Raw genomic sequence first — 17588 nt, 5'->3', positions numbered from 1 at the left:
CCAGAGGATTGAACCTGGGTCTCCTGCTTCGCAGGCAGATTCTTTACTGTCTGAGCCACCAGGGAAGGAGAAACTGCTACACTGTCAGGCCTCTGGGTTCACAACTGGCAAGGGGCGTGCCAAGGGCACCCACACCAGGACCCAAACCGGAGGGTTTCCTGAAGATGGAATTACAGCAAGGGCCAACCCCAACCAGATAACCCTCCTCCAGGCTGGAGACTCTGAATTCTGTCCATTTGAGTTCATATCTAGCCCCCACGGTCCAACTGGAATGCACATCCAGACAGCTTCCAAACTGTTGGAAATCATCCAAGGTCTGGTCTGGCCCAATTCCCACCCCCAAAACCCCATCCAACAAGAATCCGTGCCCACATCTAAACTGACAGGCCGGGTTTGGCATGTTCATTATTGTAGTGTTGCCAAATACAAGTTCTTGTGCCTGATGCACAGGCCAAGCCTGTATTTATGGGTGGGTTGATGAGACTTGAAGAAATGAACCTTTTTGGGGAGGAACCTGTGGCTCAGACAGTAAAGAATCTGCCTGCAGTGTGGGAGACTCGGGTTCAAACCCTGGATCGGGAAGATCCCCTGGAGGAGGGCATGGCAACCCACTCCAGTATCTTTGCCTGGAGACTTCCATGCACAGAGGGCCCTGGTGGGCTACAGTCCCGTTGGCTTGCAAAGAGCTGGACAGAACTGAGCGACTAACACTTTCACTGGGAACAAAGCCCAGCAGTGAGTTGAACACGGAGCAGTAAACGCTCTGACTTTCAAGTCTTCCAGCCGAGAGGCACATTAGGGAAGCCGTGCTGCAGCCGCCGGCTCCCTTTCAGCGTCGAGCAGAGATACGGTACCTGCCTCTCGCCGCCACCCAGACAACCCGGCAGCGCAGGGCTCCAACGGGGCTGGGAACTGTGTTTACGTTCAAACCTGCATGCACTTCCGACTATGTCCCATCCATGCTCAAACTCGCCCCAGAACCAAAACAGTCGCCTTCCAGGAGGCTCTGGTCCGGTGCCGCCCCCGGGGAGCTGTGTTGGGAAGACTGAGCGGCCGGCCGAAGCCTGGGTCCGGCTGGATTCGGCACCTCAGCACTCTGGAACTACCATTCCCGAGATGCCTTACTCCCGCCGCCGACTCGAGGGCGGGGCAGTCTCTTGTCTTATAGGTGCGCGAAGCTGTCGCGGAGTGATGACGTAAGGCCCCGGGCTCCCGGACTGTCAGTCAGAGCGCAGCTGTATACTCGCCGGTGGGCCCGCTGGGCCGGCGCAGCCATGGCTGCGGTGTTTGACCTGGACCTGGAGACAGAGGAAGGCAGCGAAGGCGAGGGCGAGCCAGAGCTCAGCCCCGCGGTGAGTGGTCCGCCCGGGCGCCGCTTGATCCCGGCTCGATCTCGTCGTCCAGGCGGTGGGATCGCCCGGGCACCTCCTAGCAGTGAGGACTCGGGTCCCGCAGACGCTGGTTTGTCTCAGATCCCAGCCACTGTTAAGATCTGACCCTCCCCACACCCTGATCTATCCTGCACGCTCCCAGCCCTTCCCCTGCGTCTCCCTATCCTGCCCTCTCCTCTCCTCCCCAGTCCTGGTCCATCGCCTACCAGCTCCCATTCCTGACCCTCTCTTCTGGGCTAAGCAGTCCAGCTTTGGGGAGAGGGAGCCTGGCACCTCCCTTGGCTCTTACCCCTCGGTTTCTCGCAGGACGCGTGTCCCCTCGCGGAGTTGAGGGCGGCTGGCCTGGAGTGAGTGAGGGTCGTGTTGTGGGAGGGAGGAGGGAATGGGCTGGGGAAGGGGACCTGCGGAGCGCAGGAGCACATTGCCCCCGTTAACCTCCTGTGCCTGCAGGCCTGTGGGACACTATGAGGAGGTGGAGCTGACTGAGAGCAGTGTGAACCCGGGCCCCGAGCGCATCGGTCCCCACTGCTTTGAGCTGCTGCGTGTGCTGGGCAAGGGGAACTATGGCAAGGTACTGGCTCTCCTCCTTCCTGACTGGCCTCATAGCCTAAGTTTTGCTGCATCAAAGTGTTTCAGAACTAATTAGACTTGTAGGGACTACCCTGGTGGTCCAGGGGTTAAGACCCTGCATTTCCAGTACAGGGGTGCAGGTTCAATCCCTAGCCGGGGAACTAAGATCCCACCTGTGGAGCTGCCAAAAAATTTTAAAAATAAAATAAAATTAGACTTGTAAACCAGCAGAGCCTCTGATTGAACTCAGAGGGAAGGAAGGAAAAGCAAATCCTCTCAGAATTAGACTTGAAATCTTTACTGCCCCACCCCTGGGTAGGCCTAGGCTTCTTGGTCCCAGTACCAGAGCTTCAGGGTGGAGCTTTTTGAAGATAGGTATGGAGAGGGAGGTTGATCCTGTCTCCCCTGCCCTACAGGTGTTCCAGGTGCGAAAGGTACAGGGCAGCAATCTGGGCAAAATATATGCCATGAAAGTCCTGAGGAAGGTGAGTCATTCATTTTGCCAACAGCTCATCACCGAGTGACTGCCATTGCCAGCGCGCTGTGCCGGGCTTCTCGGGGACAGGAGTGAATGTGCGAGAGGAGATGGTCACTGTCCTGAACATTTGCTTGTTTATCGTCAATTTCGATTATCTGGTTTTGCTGCACCTCTCAGCTGTGGGCCCTGTTGCCTCCCAGGGATCATTCAGCAGTGTCTCTGTACGTTTTTGAGTCATGACGAGAGGGGGGAATGCTACTGGTACCCAGTGGGTTGAGGCCAGGGATTCTGCTAAAGATCCTGCAGTGCAAAGATAGCCCCCCACCACAAAGAACCGTCTGCCCCAAACATCATGAGAGTGGAGGTTGAGAAACACCATGTTGTTCAGTCGCTAAGTCGTGTCTGTATGGGTTCTGCTTCTGTGAAGAACTGACTCACTGGAAAAGACCCTGATGCTGGGAAAGATCGAAGGCAGGAGGAGACGGGGACGACAGAGGATGAGATAGTTGGATGGCATCACCGACTTGATGGACATGAGTTTGAGCAAGCTTCAGGAGTTGGTGATGGACTGGAAAGCCTGGTGTGCATGGGTTTGCAAAGAGTAGGACACGACTGAGCAACTGAACTGAACCGAAGTCACGTCTGACTCTGTGACCCCATGGACTGCAGTACACTGGGCTCCTCTGTCTTCCACTGTCTCCCAGAGTCTGCTCAAACTCTTTTGAGCATCAAGGTCTTTTCCAATGAGTTGGCTCTTCGCATCAGATAGCCATGCTACTAGGATAAACCAGCCCCTGGAAAGGCTGGTTGCTGATAGCGGTAGACTGTGGAGAAATGTAGCGGGGTGCTAGAGGCCGGCCAGGGAGGGTCATGACTGCAGGGGGCTGAGGGAGTCCTGGGCACCCACCTTCTAACCCATCCCTGCCTCTGCAGGCCAAAATTGTGCGCAACGCCAAGGACACGGCACACACGCGGGCTGAGCGGAACATTCTGGAGTCGGTGAAGCACCCTTTCATTGTGGAACTGGCCTATGCCTTCCAGACTGGCGGCAAACTTTACCTCATCCTCGAGTGCCTCAGCGGTACGAACGGGGACGCAGCTGGGGGGTGGGCAAGGCCAGGGAACCAGCGCAGGGAGCTCTGGCGGGGGAGCCAGGAGAGATGTGGGGAGCAGAATGGCGGGGGGCCCCCACCTCACCCATCCCTCCATCTGTCCATTCATGCATGCATACATTCATTCATTCAGCAAACGTCTGTCCAGCGCCTCTTGTGTTCCTCCCCTGTGTTGGGGTGGATGGGAATGGTGGGAGTTGGTAGAGACGTCCAGAGGGTTGTTCTGTCTGTTTCCACTGCGACTCGGTCACATCCTGGTCCTCTCTCCTGCGTTTCCTGCATCCAGTTAGACCCTAGTCCAGGTGGCTTATTCTCTATGGTGCCCTCCATCCTCTCTGCTCTCTGGGGGAGGGGAGGAGTCCCAGCGCTTCCTTCACTGGCCTCGAAGGCTCCAGCTCACTCCCTTCCTAGTGTCTCCTCCACGAACTCCCAGGGTCTCCCAGGGTCGGCATCTCAGAGCACGGGATTGTCCCCGCCCTCCTGCTCACAGCTCCATGCCTCCCCGTACCTGCCTGGATGGCCTCCTCGGGCGGGGAAGTGATCGGGCCTGTTCTTCTCGCTGACCCCAGCTGTACCCACGAACCCGGGGGGCTTCATTCCTTGCATGCCATCTCTTCATGCCCTTAAGTCTCGCCGCTGCCATGGACTTTCTCTGTCCACTCATGTGGGGGTGGATTGTGTCCGCCTGTCCCCTCTGTGAGGGTTTTGGGGTTAGGCTCTTGGAGCTGTAGCCTCGGGCTGGCGTATCCGAGCGTCCGTGTGCGTCCGTCTCCCCATTAGACTGAGCGTCCTGAGGGCCGTGGCTGGGTCTCTTCATCTCTGTCCCCAGCTTCACCCCACACAGGGCCAGGCACCGAGTAGGCGTCGGTAGATGTTTGCTGAATTGAATTGAATCCCCACGGCAGCTCTGGGAGGCAGGTAGGGCGGGAATTCCGAGCCCCACTCTCCCCGAGAACAAACCGAGACTCGGCGAGCAGAGGAGCTTGGTCCCAGCACGCAGCTGCTAACGTGTTTGTGTCACAGGTGGTGAGCTTTTCACGCACCTGGAGCGAGAAGGCATCTTCCTAGAAGACACGGCCTGGTGGGTGTTACCTCTTGCCTCCCTCCTGAGTGGGTCCAGGGCCTAGGCCTGGCTCCAGCCCCGCCCTGGCCTCCACTTTGTCCTGTCCCTGCAGTTTCTACCTGTCAGAGATCACACTGGCCCTGGGCCATCTCCACTTCCAAGGCATCATCTACCGGGACCTCAAACCTGAAAACATCATGCTCAACAGCCAGGGTGCGCCGGCATGGGGAGGGCTGAGCCCCGTGGAGGGCAGGGGGCTGGGCCCTGACCCTCTAACATTCTCCCTCAGGCCACATCAAACTGACGGACTTTGGCCTCTGCAAGGAGTCGATCCACGAGGGCGCTGTGACCCACACCTTCTGCGGCACCATCGAGTACATGTAAGTGGCAGCCGGCTGGGCCCAGGGGCGGGCAGCACCGTCAGGTAGGGCTTGGTCTGACTGGCGGTTCCACCTGGCCCCCAGGGCGCCTGAGATTCTGGTGCGCAGTGGCCACAACCGGGCAGTGGACTGGTGGAGCTTGGGGGCCCTGATGTACGACATGCTCACTGGATCGGCAAGTCCCGCCTCCTCGGGAGGGCGGGCGTCGGGGCGGGAGGGGGGGACCCCCCCCGGGGCAGGGGCGGCCCGTGGGCGGCCTGCAAGGCGCCTCTCACCCTCTGCCTTCTCCAGCCGCCCTTCACTGCAGAGAACCGGAAGAAAACCATGGACAAGATCATCAGAGGGAAGCTGGAGCTGCCCCCCTACCTCACCCCGGATGCCCGGGATCTCGTCAAAAAGGTGGGTTCCCTCTTGCACTCGGTCCTGCCCCGTCTTCTCTCCCAGGCCCTGCATGTGTGCCTGAATCCCCCTGGGTCGGGGTTGCTGGACCCCCCACCCTGCTGACACACACATCACTGTACGTTTGGAAAGTGAGCACTTGCTCACTTTTTTGGGGTCTGAGACGTCAGCTGTGATGCAGACCAGCTGCCGATCCTGGGCAAGTCTCTGCACCTGCGTGCTAAGTCGCTTTGGTCATGTCCAACTCTTTGCGACCCCATGGACTGTAGCCTGCCAGGCTCCTCTGTCCGCGGGATTCTCCAGGCAAGAACACTGGAGTGGGTTGCCATGCCCGAGTCCTAATCAGTGAGACGCGCTACTCTCCTCAAAAAGGTGATCTTTGGGGATCGAGGTTGGGAGGGCAGGCGCCCTATCCAGATTGCAAGTTGTACCCCCATGAATTTGTCCTTGGGGCGATGCCAGCAACCAGACACCTTTGCAAAGGATTTGTGGAGAAGGGGGTGCCTTTGGACCAAACCTTGGAAATCTTGAGGGTGTCAGCAGGGGGAGACCACACTCCAGAGCCCCCACCACAACCCCCAACCCCCATGTCACTTTTCCCCACCCCCTTTCTGAACACTCGGTCTGTAACTCTGCCTGAGACCCTGACCCTCTGCCCTTGTCCTGCAGTTCTTGAAGCGGAATCCTAACCAGCGGATTGGAGGGGGCCCCGGGGATGCTGCTGATGTGCAGGTGAAACCATCGTGAGGGGGCAGGCTGAGCTCCCAGGGTGCCTGGATGCAGTGGGTGGGGCCTCAGGGCAGAGGGTGTTTCTAAGGGAGCCAGGGTTTGAAATGTTGGCATGTTGCTGGGCACTCTACTCACAGAGGCACCCCTTCTTCCGGCACGTTAATTGGGATGACCTCCTGGCCCGCCGTGTGGACCCCCCTTTCCGGCCTTCCCTGGTGAGTGGAGGCCCTGCTGGCCAAGGGGCAGGTGGGGCTGGGTGGGGCCCCCTTCCTGGATGCCTCTGACCCTCCCTCCCGGGCGCCCACAGCAATCGGAGGAGGACGTGAGCCAGTTTGACTCCCACTTCACAAGGCAGACACCAGTGGACAGTCCAGATGACACAACGCTCAGTGAGAGTGCCAACCAGGCCTTCCTGGTGAGGTCGGGGGACTGAGGGGTGGGGGCTGGGGCCGGGGCCAGGGCCGAGGAGCCACTGACCCCGACTGTCGCCTGGCCTGGCCTCTGCCCCCAGGGCTTCACGTACGTGGCGCCCTCCGTCCTGGACAGCATCAAGGAGGCCTTCTCCTTCCAGCCCAAGCTGCGCTCGCCCAGGCGCCTCAACAGCAGTCCCCGGACCCCTGTCAGGTACCGTGGGGGTGCGGCCGGCTCCAGCTGTGGCCCTGCTGCCAACCCCAGGGCTGCCTTGGCCGTCTCGTGACCAGCCTCAGCCTCCGATTCTTCGTCTCCTGTGGGACTCCTGTGGGTGGGCACGTGACCACACGGCCTGAACCCCAGACGTGGGGACGGGGAGTGGGGAGAGTCGCCCCTCCTGGCCCCAGGCCAAGAAGACGCTGATTTGGCTTTGATTTCCCCTGCAGCCCCCTGAAGTTCTCGCCCTTCGAGGGGTTCCGGCCCAGCCCCGGCCCACAGGAGCTCGTAGAGGCCCCGCTACCTCCTCTGCTGCCACCGCCGCCACCACCACCGCCCTCCAGCACCGCCCCCCTCCCTATCCGACCCCCCTCAGGGACCAAAAAGTCCAAGAGGGGCCGTGGGCGCCCTGGGCGCTAAGAGAACGGGTGGGGATGTGGGCGGCGGGACCCTGGGCCGGTTCCAGAGAGCCGGGGCCATGCCTAGGAGTGCAGGAGTGACTGGTGTGAGTCAGGCCATACCCCAGAATCATGACCACCAAGGGCTGTAGGCTATGGCTGCTGGTGGAGGGGGCGGCCACCTGGCCTCCTGCAGTTGAGCCGTGCCCTTGGAGAATTAAAAGGATCGAATCATGGCACCGACCTGGCTCTTCCTTGGCTTCCAGGGCAGAGGTGGTGCCATGGGTGGACGAATCCCAGCTCAGGGATGGGAAGGATCATGACAGGACCACAGATCCGTGGAGTTGGACGGATTTTATTTCCGTTGATTCCCCAGAGCACCTGGGGACGGATGGCCTTGCTGGAGGGGCCGGGGATACGCAGACTTGGGGGCAGAACTACTGGGGGGGACTGGGGCGAGTGTGACAGTCCAAGGCTCTCCAAGCGGGGGTGACCTGAGTCCAGGGCAGCTGTGTCCAGCTGCGGCAGCTCGGAAGCAGAGGGACGGTGGCTGGGGTGTGGCCACAGGGCCTGTGCCTACAGCGCGGTGACATGAAGGCCCTGGCCGCTGGCTGCCCGGGAGCTGTCGTCCCAGGCTGCGCTCCCAGCGAAGGCGTGCAGGTCACTCAGCAGGGCCTCAGCACTGCCTCCTGAGCCTGCCGGCCCCTGGCAGCTGAGGCCCAGGCCGCCCTCCGTGTCATCGTTGCGCACTGCCCCGGCTAGCTCGGGGGCCTGCGGTGGGCTGGGCCCCTCTCCCCGCCGCTCCTCTTCCTGGGATCTGCGCTCCTCTTGGCCACTGAGCAGATCGTAGTCGTCTTCCACGTCCGGCTCGTCCTCCTGCCGCTCCGGGTCCTCATCTGGTGAGCCCAGCTCTGCCCGGAGCCATCGGCCCGGTGGGCTGGCCCAGAGCAGGCGACGAGTGCGGCCCCAGAGCGCAGCTCCCAGGCGGGCCGGGTGGTAGTAGCCCCCTGAGTCCCGGCTAAGGCGGCGCCAGGCCAGCGCCAGGCCAGCAACCAGCAGCAGGAGCAGCAGCAGCAGCAGGACAACAGTGACCGAGGAGTTGGAGCCCTTGCCCCTGTTGTCCGAGCCCAGGGCCCCGGGCAGGGCCAGCAGTGTCCAGAGCCCTAGGGCACAGGGCAGATCCTGTGGGGAGACAGGCGGAGGCTCACTGCTTGGGTTGGTTGTCTCTTGGGCAAGTTTGGGACAGTCCAGCAGAAAAGCCCAAGTGGTTACTCAGTCACGAAGGCCTGTCCTGGGTCTGTGATAGCCGACCACCCATGACCGCCCCCCCCTCCCCCCACTGCACCACAGAAGCCTGCTCCTGCCTGGGGCCTGTACCCTGGCTGTGCCTTCTGTCTGGAATGCTCCGTCCCCAAGTGCTCCCCGGCTCCCTGCTCGCCCTGGCTCGGGGCGCCCTCAGTGAGGCCTCACCTGGGTGGATGCCTGCCTTGACATTCACCCCTGCGGCCAGCCCTGTTCACCCACCCTTCCCCAACACAGGGATCGCTCTGCTTGTGTGCCATGCTTATCGTTTCATCTTCCCACCAGCAAGATAAGGATCTTTTTGGCTTAAGCACCTAAACAACTCCTAGCCCAGAGTAGGGGCTCAAGAAATATTGGCTGAGCGTGTTAAGACTCTGCCCCCAGCCCCAGGAGGCGGGGGGATGGAAGGGAAAGAAGGCAAGGCTGGCTCTTTCTGAGGCTCACGAGGGAGGCACCCAACCCCGAGGCGACTCTTTCCTTCCATTTGGCCAAGTCCCAGGACAGGGGTCACTGAGGACCCCCCCCACCTTCCCAGCTGTGGGACCGCCCCAGCTGCAGCGTTTCCGTTCGACTGGGTCCCAGGGGGCCTCAGGCTTTCAGGGCCAGGGGCTGGGGAGGCGAGTGCAGCTGCCGGAGGAAGCCTGCGGTCGGAACAAGGCAGGTGGGGGGTGTGAGGGGGGAGGGGTGCCGAGGTGCTGGCAGGCCTTTCCCTACCGGGGCTGCCTGCCTGGCTCCAGGGACGCAAGCTAGTTGAGACGGTGCGCAGGTGAGAGTCCCTCTGAGCCGGGGCAGTGGGGAGGGGGCGGGGGGGGGTCTTGGGGAGGGGCCGGGGACACAGAGTGGGGCGCTAAGGGCCACCTCCTGAATCCCAGGGAGGCCCAGGTCTAAGGTGAGGTGAGAGAAAGGCCCAATCTCTGCCCTGTGTTTGTCCCACCCGGGTCCCTCGGGGGGGTCTTGGGGAGGGGCTGGGGACACAGTGGGGCGCTGAGGGCCACCCCCTGAATCCCAGGGACGCCCAGGTCTAAGGTGAGGTGAGAGAAAGGCCCAATCTCTGCCCGGTGTTTGTCCCACCCGGGTCTCCCACCTCTGCCCACGACCAACCCTACCTGACTGCTCAGTGTCCCCAGGCCTGTGGGGGGTCCTTCCCTAGCTCCCAGGGGGCCCAAACATTCCAGCCCTGACCTCCTGCAGCCCCTGCCCCCAGGACCCAGTCGGCTCCATGCTCACCATCGGTTCGTCGCCTCTCAGCGCTGGGTTCCCACCTCCAGCTCTGGCTGGGTCGAGTGTGAAATGAGAGCTCTCGCTCTCAACGGCAGCTGCTGTTCATCGGCACTTCCGCTTCCTGCCCAGAACACCCTGCCCAGCCCTCCCACCACGGGACCCTGGTGGGCCCCTAGGGTCTCTCAGGACCACCCTGATCCACAGCAGATCCTCAGCGGCCTCTTCCCCGGCCAGGCTGGGGCCATGGGGCCTGTGGCCTGGCCTCCGAGAGAAGGAACTGGGCACCCGGCTCAAAGCAGGGCAGGCCCTGGAGGCATCCACAGGGCTTCTGCCTCTGATCTCCTACCTGACAGAAGTCAGGGAAGACTGGGGGACATGCTCAGGGCCCCCTCTCTCACATCTGTGAGCCTTGGGGGTGTCCCGTGTCCCCAGGTGCCCAGACTTCCTTTCCCAGCCCTACCCTTGCAGCAGAAGGGCCAGCCTGGCTTTTTAGAAAGAACATTTTATTTGGAATGAAAATATAGAGCCCAACCCTCCTGCTTGGCTGGCGGGGGGGTGGGGGGAGGTGGTCCCTCACAATATAAGTGCTCCTTGGTACAAAAATCCTCCAACAGTAACAAAGACCAAAGCCCAAAGCCTAGTGGTGGCTCCAGCCTGGGCCCGAGGGAGGGCTCCCCCTGCCCCCCACCTCCCCTGAACCTGCCCCAGAAACCCTCAGCAGGGGGCAGGGGGGTAGCCAGCCTGCAGTCGGTGTGACAGAGGCTGAGTGAGAAAGGGGTGGGGGAAGGAGGTGACAGGGAGCAGTGTCCAAGGGCCGGGGACCTAGGCATCTCCATTCTCCATGCGGCTGAGCTGCTCCTCCAGGCGGCCAATGCGCTCGCCCTGCTCCTGCACCAGCGCTCTCAGCGCCTGCAGCTCCTGCATCACCTCCTCCAGCTTCCCGGCCTCCTGCAGAGACACCAGCAAGAGTTGCAGAGCCACAGCCCTCCCCAAATCTACCATCGGGCAGGGGCCTGGGGTGAGGAGAGGGCAGTGAACTGTTCGGGCGGGCACAGCAGACCTGGGCAACACCACTCCGAGCTGTGAGGCACATACCCCAGCTCCGGCGAGGCTGCCACTGAGCCCAGCGATGTTGGTGGAAGCCGCAGGCATGGAGGGTCCCGGGCGGGGGGCACCAGGGGCCACGGCGGGCCGGCTGTCCGACAACACATTGCGCCGGCTGACCTTCAGATCCCGCTGTTTGCTGGGCACGTAGGCCTCCCGCAGGGAGATGAGGATGGGGCTGGCGTCCCGCCCGCTCACCCACTCCTCTGCCTCCAGGGCCGCCTCAGGCCCGGCCGTGTCGGGATACAGATCATCCTGGAAGAGGTCCGACTGCCCCGGGGGGCGGCGGAGGGAGGCCCGGGTCAGCTGGGGGCCCACCTGCAGGGTCCTCTCATCTGGACCCTGAGCAGCCACCTCCTCGCCACTCTTCTGACCTCCAGGCTGGCAGCCCATCAACCGGTCTTCCAATGGCCTGACCCCTAGTGACCTTTCTAAAGCTCCAATCTGTCCTTTCACTTCCCTTCTGGACGCCACCAACAGCTCCCTCTGAAGACTCCTCCCACCTCCCCAAGCAGGGGCCAGCTATGTGCTTTGTGGGACTCCGGGAGCCACGTCTGTGCCCTGTGGATTGTGAACTGCGGCAGGCCCTGCTCCCTGGACGGGCTTGGCACGCTACATACATGGCACTCAGTTAATGCTGGCTGTAGAGAAACGGAGCTTGTTCAAGGCTCTCAGCTGGGGCCCCGAGGCCAAGCCACATATGGCTGAATCCTCGCCTCCTGGGAGCCTCCACTGCAGCCAGACTCCCTGGCTCTCACCGCTCCCACCTCCGTGCCTTCGCCTGGCTTATTACCCACCCCTCATGGAGATCCTACCCCAGCCGGGAGGTGGGTCTTGCCATGCCTCCTACAGGGCAGACCTCTAAAGGCTGCCCCGCGTCCATCCAGAGCAAGGCCTCAGCTCACCCTGTGTCTCATCGCTGCTTGCCCCAGCAGGGCACGCTGGTGTCCATGAGGCCCACTGATTATACTCGCACTTAGCCATGTCCCACTCACAGGCCTCACCTCGGTCACCCCCATGTGGTCTGTCTGCTAGAGAAGGGAGCAAGTGGGCAGGGAACAAGGCGGCCTCACCTTTCTTGGCACAGTCATGACAATGGGCTCACACTTGCGCTCATGCAGTTTGTAGAACCTGGGGAAGGGGGTGGAGGGAGGACCCATGGGTGGAACCTGCCCCTCTACCAGCTCTCCCGGCTCCCTCTGCTCTCCGTATCCAGTCCTTCCCCTGAGCCCTCCCATGGGCTGACCCCGACTCCAGAGCCTCAGTGGGCCAGTAACTGTTTCTGAGCAGCCTCTTGTGATCTGACCTTTCACCCTGGGTGTGTAGGGTCCAGCTCCCGCCCCCACCCCACCCCCCTACAGCCAGCCTCCTCAGCGGCCCTTCTTACCGGGCAATCTCACACTTGCTGACCTCCAAGCCCCTCTTGGGCATGCTCCCCATGCCCCTCTGGGGCTCCTTGCTGGTGAATGTATTCAGGAAGTGGATGTAGGGGGGCTCGTCTGTGATCTCAAAGTACCGGATGCTGGAGTCGCCCTAGAGGGTGGGAGGGGCACGGGTCAGCACGAGGGCCCACCTCTGTCTTCTCTACTACCCCACCCCCGCCCTGCCCAGCCCCACCTTGCCACAGACGTAGACCACGTTGGTATCAGGGTCGTAGAAGGGCAACAGAGCTCCATTGCTAGAGTCCAACTCCTGCAGGGCCATGGGCTCCCTGAAGTTTTCCTGGCATGTGGATTGAGGGATAATTGGGCCAGGTCAGAACCTGCTTCCTCCCTTCATCATTCCAGCCCTGCTTCAAGACTGGCCCCGACCAGCCTCACACGCCAGCCGGCACTGCCCCTAACACTCTCACCCTCTAGCCACACGTTGTGCCCCATTGGGCCTCACTGGCTTCCCCCCACTCCACGGTCCCATTTTTCCCTGCCTATTCCAGGCCTTCAGATGACTCCCAGGCCACCAACCAGGTGCTGAGAAAGTCCCCACGCTTTGGGAGCCAGGCTGCAGGGTAGCACTAGCCCCTTCCCTGAGGGGCCCCTGGAGGTCACTTACAGGATAAGGCTGGGGGACAGAGCACTTCAGAGGAAGGGCTGGGAGGCTTTCTGGAGGAGGAGGCCTCTGCACTGGGGCTCCAAGGACAGCCAGAGTGGAAACAGACAAGCAAAGGAGGCAGGGGCCTTTCAGGGGCCAAGAATGCTGCTGCAGGCAGATGCGTAGGCAGGTGGGGGAGGCCAGAGGGCAGGGACAGGGAGAGAAGAGGCCGGCAGGGCTGGGGTCCTGGGTGCCTCAGGGGCCAGGCTGACAACCTGGGAGGGACAAGCCTCTCTGGGTGACTTCTGCCCTGCTTGCCCAGGGTGGAGCCTGTCCTGCGTCCGCCCCTTAGGACGGCCACAGCCACTCACTGGATCCCAGAGCGCCAGCTGCCGCTCGCTCATGCGGCTGAAGCCCGTGGTGAACACCTTGCCATCGGCCAGGAAGATGGCCCTCATGGGCCGGGCTCCCTCGTGAGCCTTCTCCCGCTCCTGCGGAGGAGAGGGAGGGACTGGTCTGTGCGGTGCACCCAGAGAGCCCCTTGGCCAGTCCGCGGTTGTCCTCACCCTCTGGGGCCGCATACCGCCACCAGGGTCCCCCGGCGGGGGTCGATGACGCGCACGCTCTTGTCCTTGCACGCGGTGCAGAAGAGGCTGCCATTGCGGTTCCAGCTGACGTTGTAGATGAGGTCGGGGTGCAGGCTGTCCAGGCGGTACAGCTCCTCCGCCGTGCCCACGTTCCAGATGAGCACCATGTTGTCGCAGCCTGCCGGGAGGGGGCGCTGTCAGCTCTGACCACCCTTTGGGGACCAGAACCCGAGTTTCGACCTGACCTCCGTAGGCCTCAGCTTTCACGTGTGAGGGGGCTGGGAGAGGGTGTGGTGAGGGGCGGGGCCACGGGGCGGGGCCAGGGGCCACGGTGCAGACCTGCGCTAAGCAGCACGTTGCGGGCAGTTGGGTGCCAGGTGACGATGCCCACTCTCTTGGTGTGCCCCTCAAGCACCACCACCGGCTCTGTCAGCGGGGAGACCAGCCCGTTCTCCGGGATCTGCCACACCTGTCGAGGCGCGGGGGTGGGGTGGGGGAGGCGGGGAGGTCATCGGAAGCCCATGCTCGGCCCCGCTTGCCAGGAAGCTTGAATCATACTCGAGACTCCCGGCCCGCCACCGTCCCACGCCTCACCATGACCGTGCAATCCTCTGAGCCGCTGGCGATGACTTCGTCATTGTGGGGGCACCAGTCGATGTCCAGGACAGGTCCTGTGTGTCCACACACTGTTGGGTAGGCCTTGTCAATGCGACCGGTCTGCAGGCATGAGGGGGGCCAGTCAAGGGGGCCCCAGGAAACTCAGGCTCCGTCCCTCCCAGAGCTGAGTCCTCCCCTCCGTGGATGGGGAATGATGGTGATGTGGTCCCGCCTGGCACACAGGTGCCCAGGTGTGACTCTCGCTCTGCCTGCTCCTGACCCACCTCCTCCTCACAGGTGTCACCGGGTGAGCAGGAAAAGTTGCCTCTGACCCTGATTCCTTGGCAATAAAAAAAAAAAAAAAACCACCTTCTCCATGTGTGTTAGCACCTCCTGGGCAGTAAATCTGGATTCTAACACCTGCCCAGCAGCGTGGGGATGGGCACTTTATGGGCTGTGAAGTGAGCGGAGACCTGGCAGATGTGACCAAGCTGCCTCCAGTCTCTCCCCAGCTGCGACGGGGCCCACCTTGCTTAGGGGGAGCACCAGGAAGGCACCACCCCCGCTGGCCTCCACAATCACTGCCAGGAACTTGGGGTTGACGGCGCAGAAGGTGCTGTCCCAGGTGACACGGGACACTCGGATGTCCTCATAGCACTGGTCATTCTTGACAGGCTGCCCAAACACATGTCGGAATTTGCTCTGCCGGACCACTTTGCGAAACATGACTGCAGGGTGGAGAAGCATAGGTCAGTCTTTGCCCATCCCGACAACCCCTAACCCTCCCAGGGCTGCACGAGGGGTGGTGGGGAGGATGCAGCCAGCGATTTGGTCCTTATAACCTGCCTGGCTCTCAGTTTTCCCAGTTACAAACAAAATAGGGTCACAGTGCAGGTCTGGCTGCTTCTCTTCAATGGGGATCTGAAGGTGGAAATGCATTGACCTCCAGCAAAGCCACTGCTGAGACCTGAGGGGTTTGGGGGGCCTCTCCCAGGCTCTGGTATGTGTGGGGGAGGTGGGAGGTGCCCAGCCAGTGCAAGCCTAGCTTCTTGGTGGGTCTCAGTCGCCAGCAGGGCCCTTTCCCCCCAGGATTTGGTAGCAGGGTGATGCGGAGGACAGAGGAGGCAGGAATGATCTCCGCTGGGGCGCTGCGTTAAGCCACAGTGCTGGGTCCCACGGAATGTGCAGTGCCTGCAGGAATGTGCAGGGAGCCCCAGGCCGGTCCAGGGGGTCTGGCAGGACTGGGCGGGGTCAGGGCGCCGCTCCCAGCCACCGAGCCTCGGAGCTCAGCTCGGAACGGGGTCCAAGGTGAAGCAGAAGTCTAACTTCAAGGATTCTGGCTCCTGGGGGGGAGACTGAGCAGCCAAGGGGAGTTGGGACTGACGGTGGGGCACCGCGGAGGGGGAGTGCTCCTCGGACTTGCGACCCCCATCGCAGCTCCGCGCGATCTGCCCCCGAAGTCCCGCCCAACCCCTACGCCCGTGCCCCCAGCCCCAATCCATCGTGCTCACCAGGGACGCCCAGAGGCTGCAGCACCGTCCTCGTCCTAGGGTTAAAATGAAAGCAAATATACAATAGTATATAATATAACACAATGGCGGTGATTAAGAACATACATACGAGGGGAACAAGTAAGGACGAGACAGTGATGGGTGAGGGGGATGGTCAGGAGGGCCCTCAGAGGAGAAGACATTTGAGCTGAGACCTGGAGGAAGTGAGAGATGGGCCTTTTTCAAGTTGGAGGGTGGGGGAGATTTTCAGATGGAAGGAACAGGATGTGCAAGGCCTGGAGTGGGAAGGAAGGTGGTATATTGCAGGGTAGGAGGGTCAGTGTCACTGGACCACGTGCGCAGGCAGGTGGAGGATGGTAACAGGCGGAGGAGGGGCATGACTGTGGGGTTTGCATCAGGTGGTGAGGAAAGGCAGGGTGAGGGCGGTCTAAAGGTTCTTTAGTCAGACCCCTGGCTATTGCCTGGGGGGACATGATGAGAAGAAGGAAGTTTCGTGACTGCCTTCCCTCTTCCAAGCCTCCCACACTCTGGCCTGGGCTGGAAGGACTGGCCTGTCCTAGGAGTTATGGAGCAGTGGGAAAGGCAAGGGCTTTGGCCTCAAAACAGAGACTGAATACCCGACTGGAGGTGCAGATCCTGCCTGTGGGACTTACAGGGACGCCTAACCCTCCACTGGAAAAGATTCTGATACTGGCAAAGATTGAAGGCAGGAGGAGAAGGGGACGACAGAGGATGAGATAGTTGATGATGCATTCCCGACTATGAGTCAAACTCTCGGGCATGAGAGACGCGAATTGGGCCAAATAGTATTGAGTAAACCGCTCCAGGTAGGCTCCTAATTTGGAGAACCGACAAGGGAGAGCTCAGCGTGTCTCGATCACTGAGTTCTACAATGAGTGGCTAAACGGTTCAAGCACGATGAGGCGGCTGAGACTGAACCTCTCCTAGTGGCGATGGTGCGATAGGAGGTAGAAAGTAGGTCAAGAGTCAGGAGCGCTTCCGCATGGAGTCGTGAAAAGGCGAGTGTCTGTCTAAAATATCAGGATTAGTCAGTCAGGAAGGGTGTTGGGGAATTACGCGACAGGGAAGCATGTTGACACGCCTGGAGGGTGCCTTCATTAACAGAGATTGTCTCGATCCCTCATTCTCAAATCGGGGCGGAGCGTATCGAGAGCTCCTTAGGGCAGGGAAAAACATGAGAGAGTTGCACCAGACTCTCTCCAAAGGACCATGCTGTGAGACCTCTACGCACTACATCTGCAGTCTCACACTTGACACAAACACCCCATCGTGTATCACTATCACTCTTAACTATCATGTAATAAGAAGTATAAAGGGGTCGAGAGGTTCTGACTACAGGATCGCCAGGAAGGCAAACGATTCCTTCTGCCAGCCCATCTGGTTTGTAAACTTAAGCAGCCACACGCCATATGTTGTTCCTTCAGTCGCGAAGTCTCTGGCTTTGCCACCCAATGGCCTGCAAGCACGCCAGGCTTCCCTGTCCTTCACAGCTCCTGAGTGCTAACGTTCCGTTTTGCTCAAAATCATGTCCGATGTGGGAATCGTTCAACCTGGTGATGCTCCATCCAGCGTCTTCCTCTTCGCCCATTCTCACTCCGTGCCCTAGCAATAAAGCTTTTCCCAGCCATCAGGGGTATTTTCTGGAGTCAACGTGGACTCCATCGGGGAGTACTCACTGAGGTGGGGACTGGAGGGCGGGGCTGCATCCGACCCTGACGACTCCGTGAGGAGGCCGACAAGAGGACAAGACGGGAAAACGCTCGAGTCTGCAGCCAGGCTGCCACACACCGGCCCATTCTTCATCCCGGCCCTGCCCTCTGCCCTAGAGGGACCGAGGGTCGAGGGGGCGCTCGCCCAGGCCCGCCGGCCCGGCCCCGTGCCCCTGCAGTCTTCGGCCCGCGCTCCTCGTGCTCCTGGCCACCAGGCTCCTGCCTGCAGCCTCAGCCCCGCCTTCCACGCGTGCCTCGGCCCCGCCCCGTGAGCCCCGCCCCGCCCCCTGTCCCCCGCCTCTTGCTTCTTCTGTCACTTCCTGATTCCGCTTCCTGCTTCCCAGAGACTGGGATCCGGAGC

General features: G+C 61.3%; 5 protein-coding genes across 6 annotated transcripts in view; 2 read left to right on the top strand and 3 right to left on the bottom strand.

Annotated features, from left to right (window-relative positions):
- Positions 1 to 17588, top strand: part of MACROD1 (MACRO domain containing 1) — a 194768-nt gene that overhangs the window by 135922 nt on the left and 41258 nt on the right. The window lies entirely within an intron of this gene.
- Positions 1 to 17588, bottom strand: part of FLRT1 (fibronectin leucine rich transmembrane protein 1) — a 126198-nt gene that overhangs the window by 102192 nt on the left and 6418 nt on the right. The window lies entirely within an intron of this gene.
- Positions 1170 to 7386, top strand: RPS6KB2 (ribosomal protein S6 kinase B2). 2 transcript variants are annotated; one of them, XM_018042912.1, is made up of 15 exons: positions 1170 to 1352; positions 1698 to 1738; positions 1842 to 1962; positions 2378 to 2446; positions 3373 to 3520; positions 4575 to 4632; positions 4727 to 4827; positions 4904 to 4994; positions 5079 to 5169; positions 5286 to 5393; positions 6063 to 6125; positions 6260 to 6337; positions 6430 to 6537; positions 6634 to 6746; positions 6980 to 7386. In XM_018042912.1, exons 1-15 carry the CDS (start codon positions 1275 to 1277, stop codon positions 7167 to 7169), a joined length of 1458 nt encoding a protein of 485 aa, XP_017898401.1. In that variant the 5' UTR covers positions 1170 to 1274; the 3' UTR covers positions 7170 to 7386. The 2 variants fall into 2 exon arrangements, with proteins under 2 accessions (XP_017898401.1, XP_017898400.1); XM_018042911.1 differs by lacking the exons at positions 4575 to 4632; positions 4727 to 4827 and having other exon boundaries at positions 1192 to 1352.
- PTPRCAP (protein tyrosine phosphatase, receptor type C associated protein) lies at positions 7487 to 9772 on the bottom strand. The gene is made up of 2 exons (XM_018042914.1): positions 9677 to 9772; positions 7487 to 8329 (listed from the first exon to the last, which is right to left on the bottom strand). Exons 1-2 carry the CDS (start codon positions 9677 to 9679, stop codon positions 7724 to 7726), a joined length of 609 nt encoding a protein of 202 aa, XP_017898403.1. The 5' UTR covers positions 9680 to 9772; the 3' UTR covers positions 7487 to 7723.
- On the bottom strand, positions 10157 to 15539 carry CORO1B (coronin 1B; the record flags this gene model as incomplete). The annotated part of the gene is given in 11 exon segments (XM_018042908.1): positions 10157 to 10618; positions 10766 to 11044; positions 11848 to 11905; positions 12162 to 12307; positions 12392 to 12496; positions 13174 to 13293; positions 13386 to 13567; positions 13729 to 13858; positions 13984 to 14106; positions 14515 to 14714; positions 15498 to 15539. Coding segments are annotated over 10 exon segments (1467 nt in total). The 3' UTR covers positions 10157 to 10492.

Source organism: Capra hircus, chromosome 29 (assembly GCF_001704415.2).
Source record: "Capra hircus breed San Clemente chromosome 29, ASM170441v1, whole genome shotgun sequence".
Taxonomy (NCBI): domain Eukaryota; kingdom Metazoa; phylum Chordata; class Mammalia; order Artiodactyla; family Bovidae; genus Capra; species Capra hircus.
This window is presented reverse-complemented; position numbering and strand designations above follow the sequence as displayed.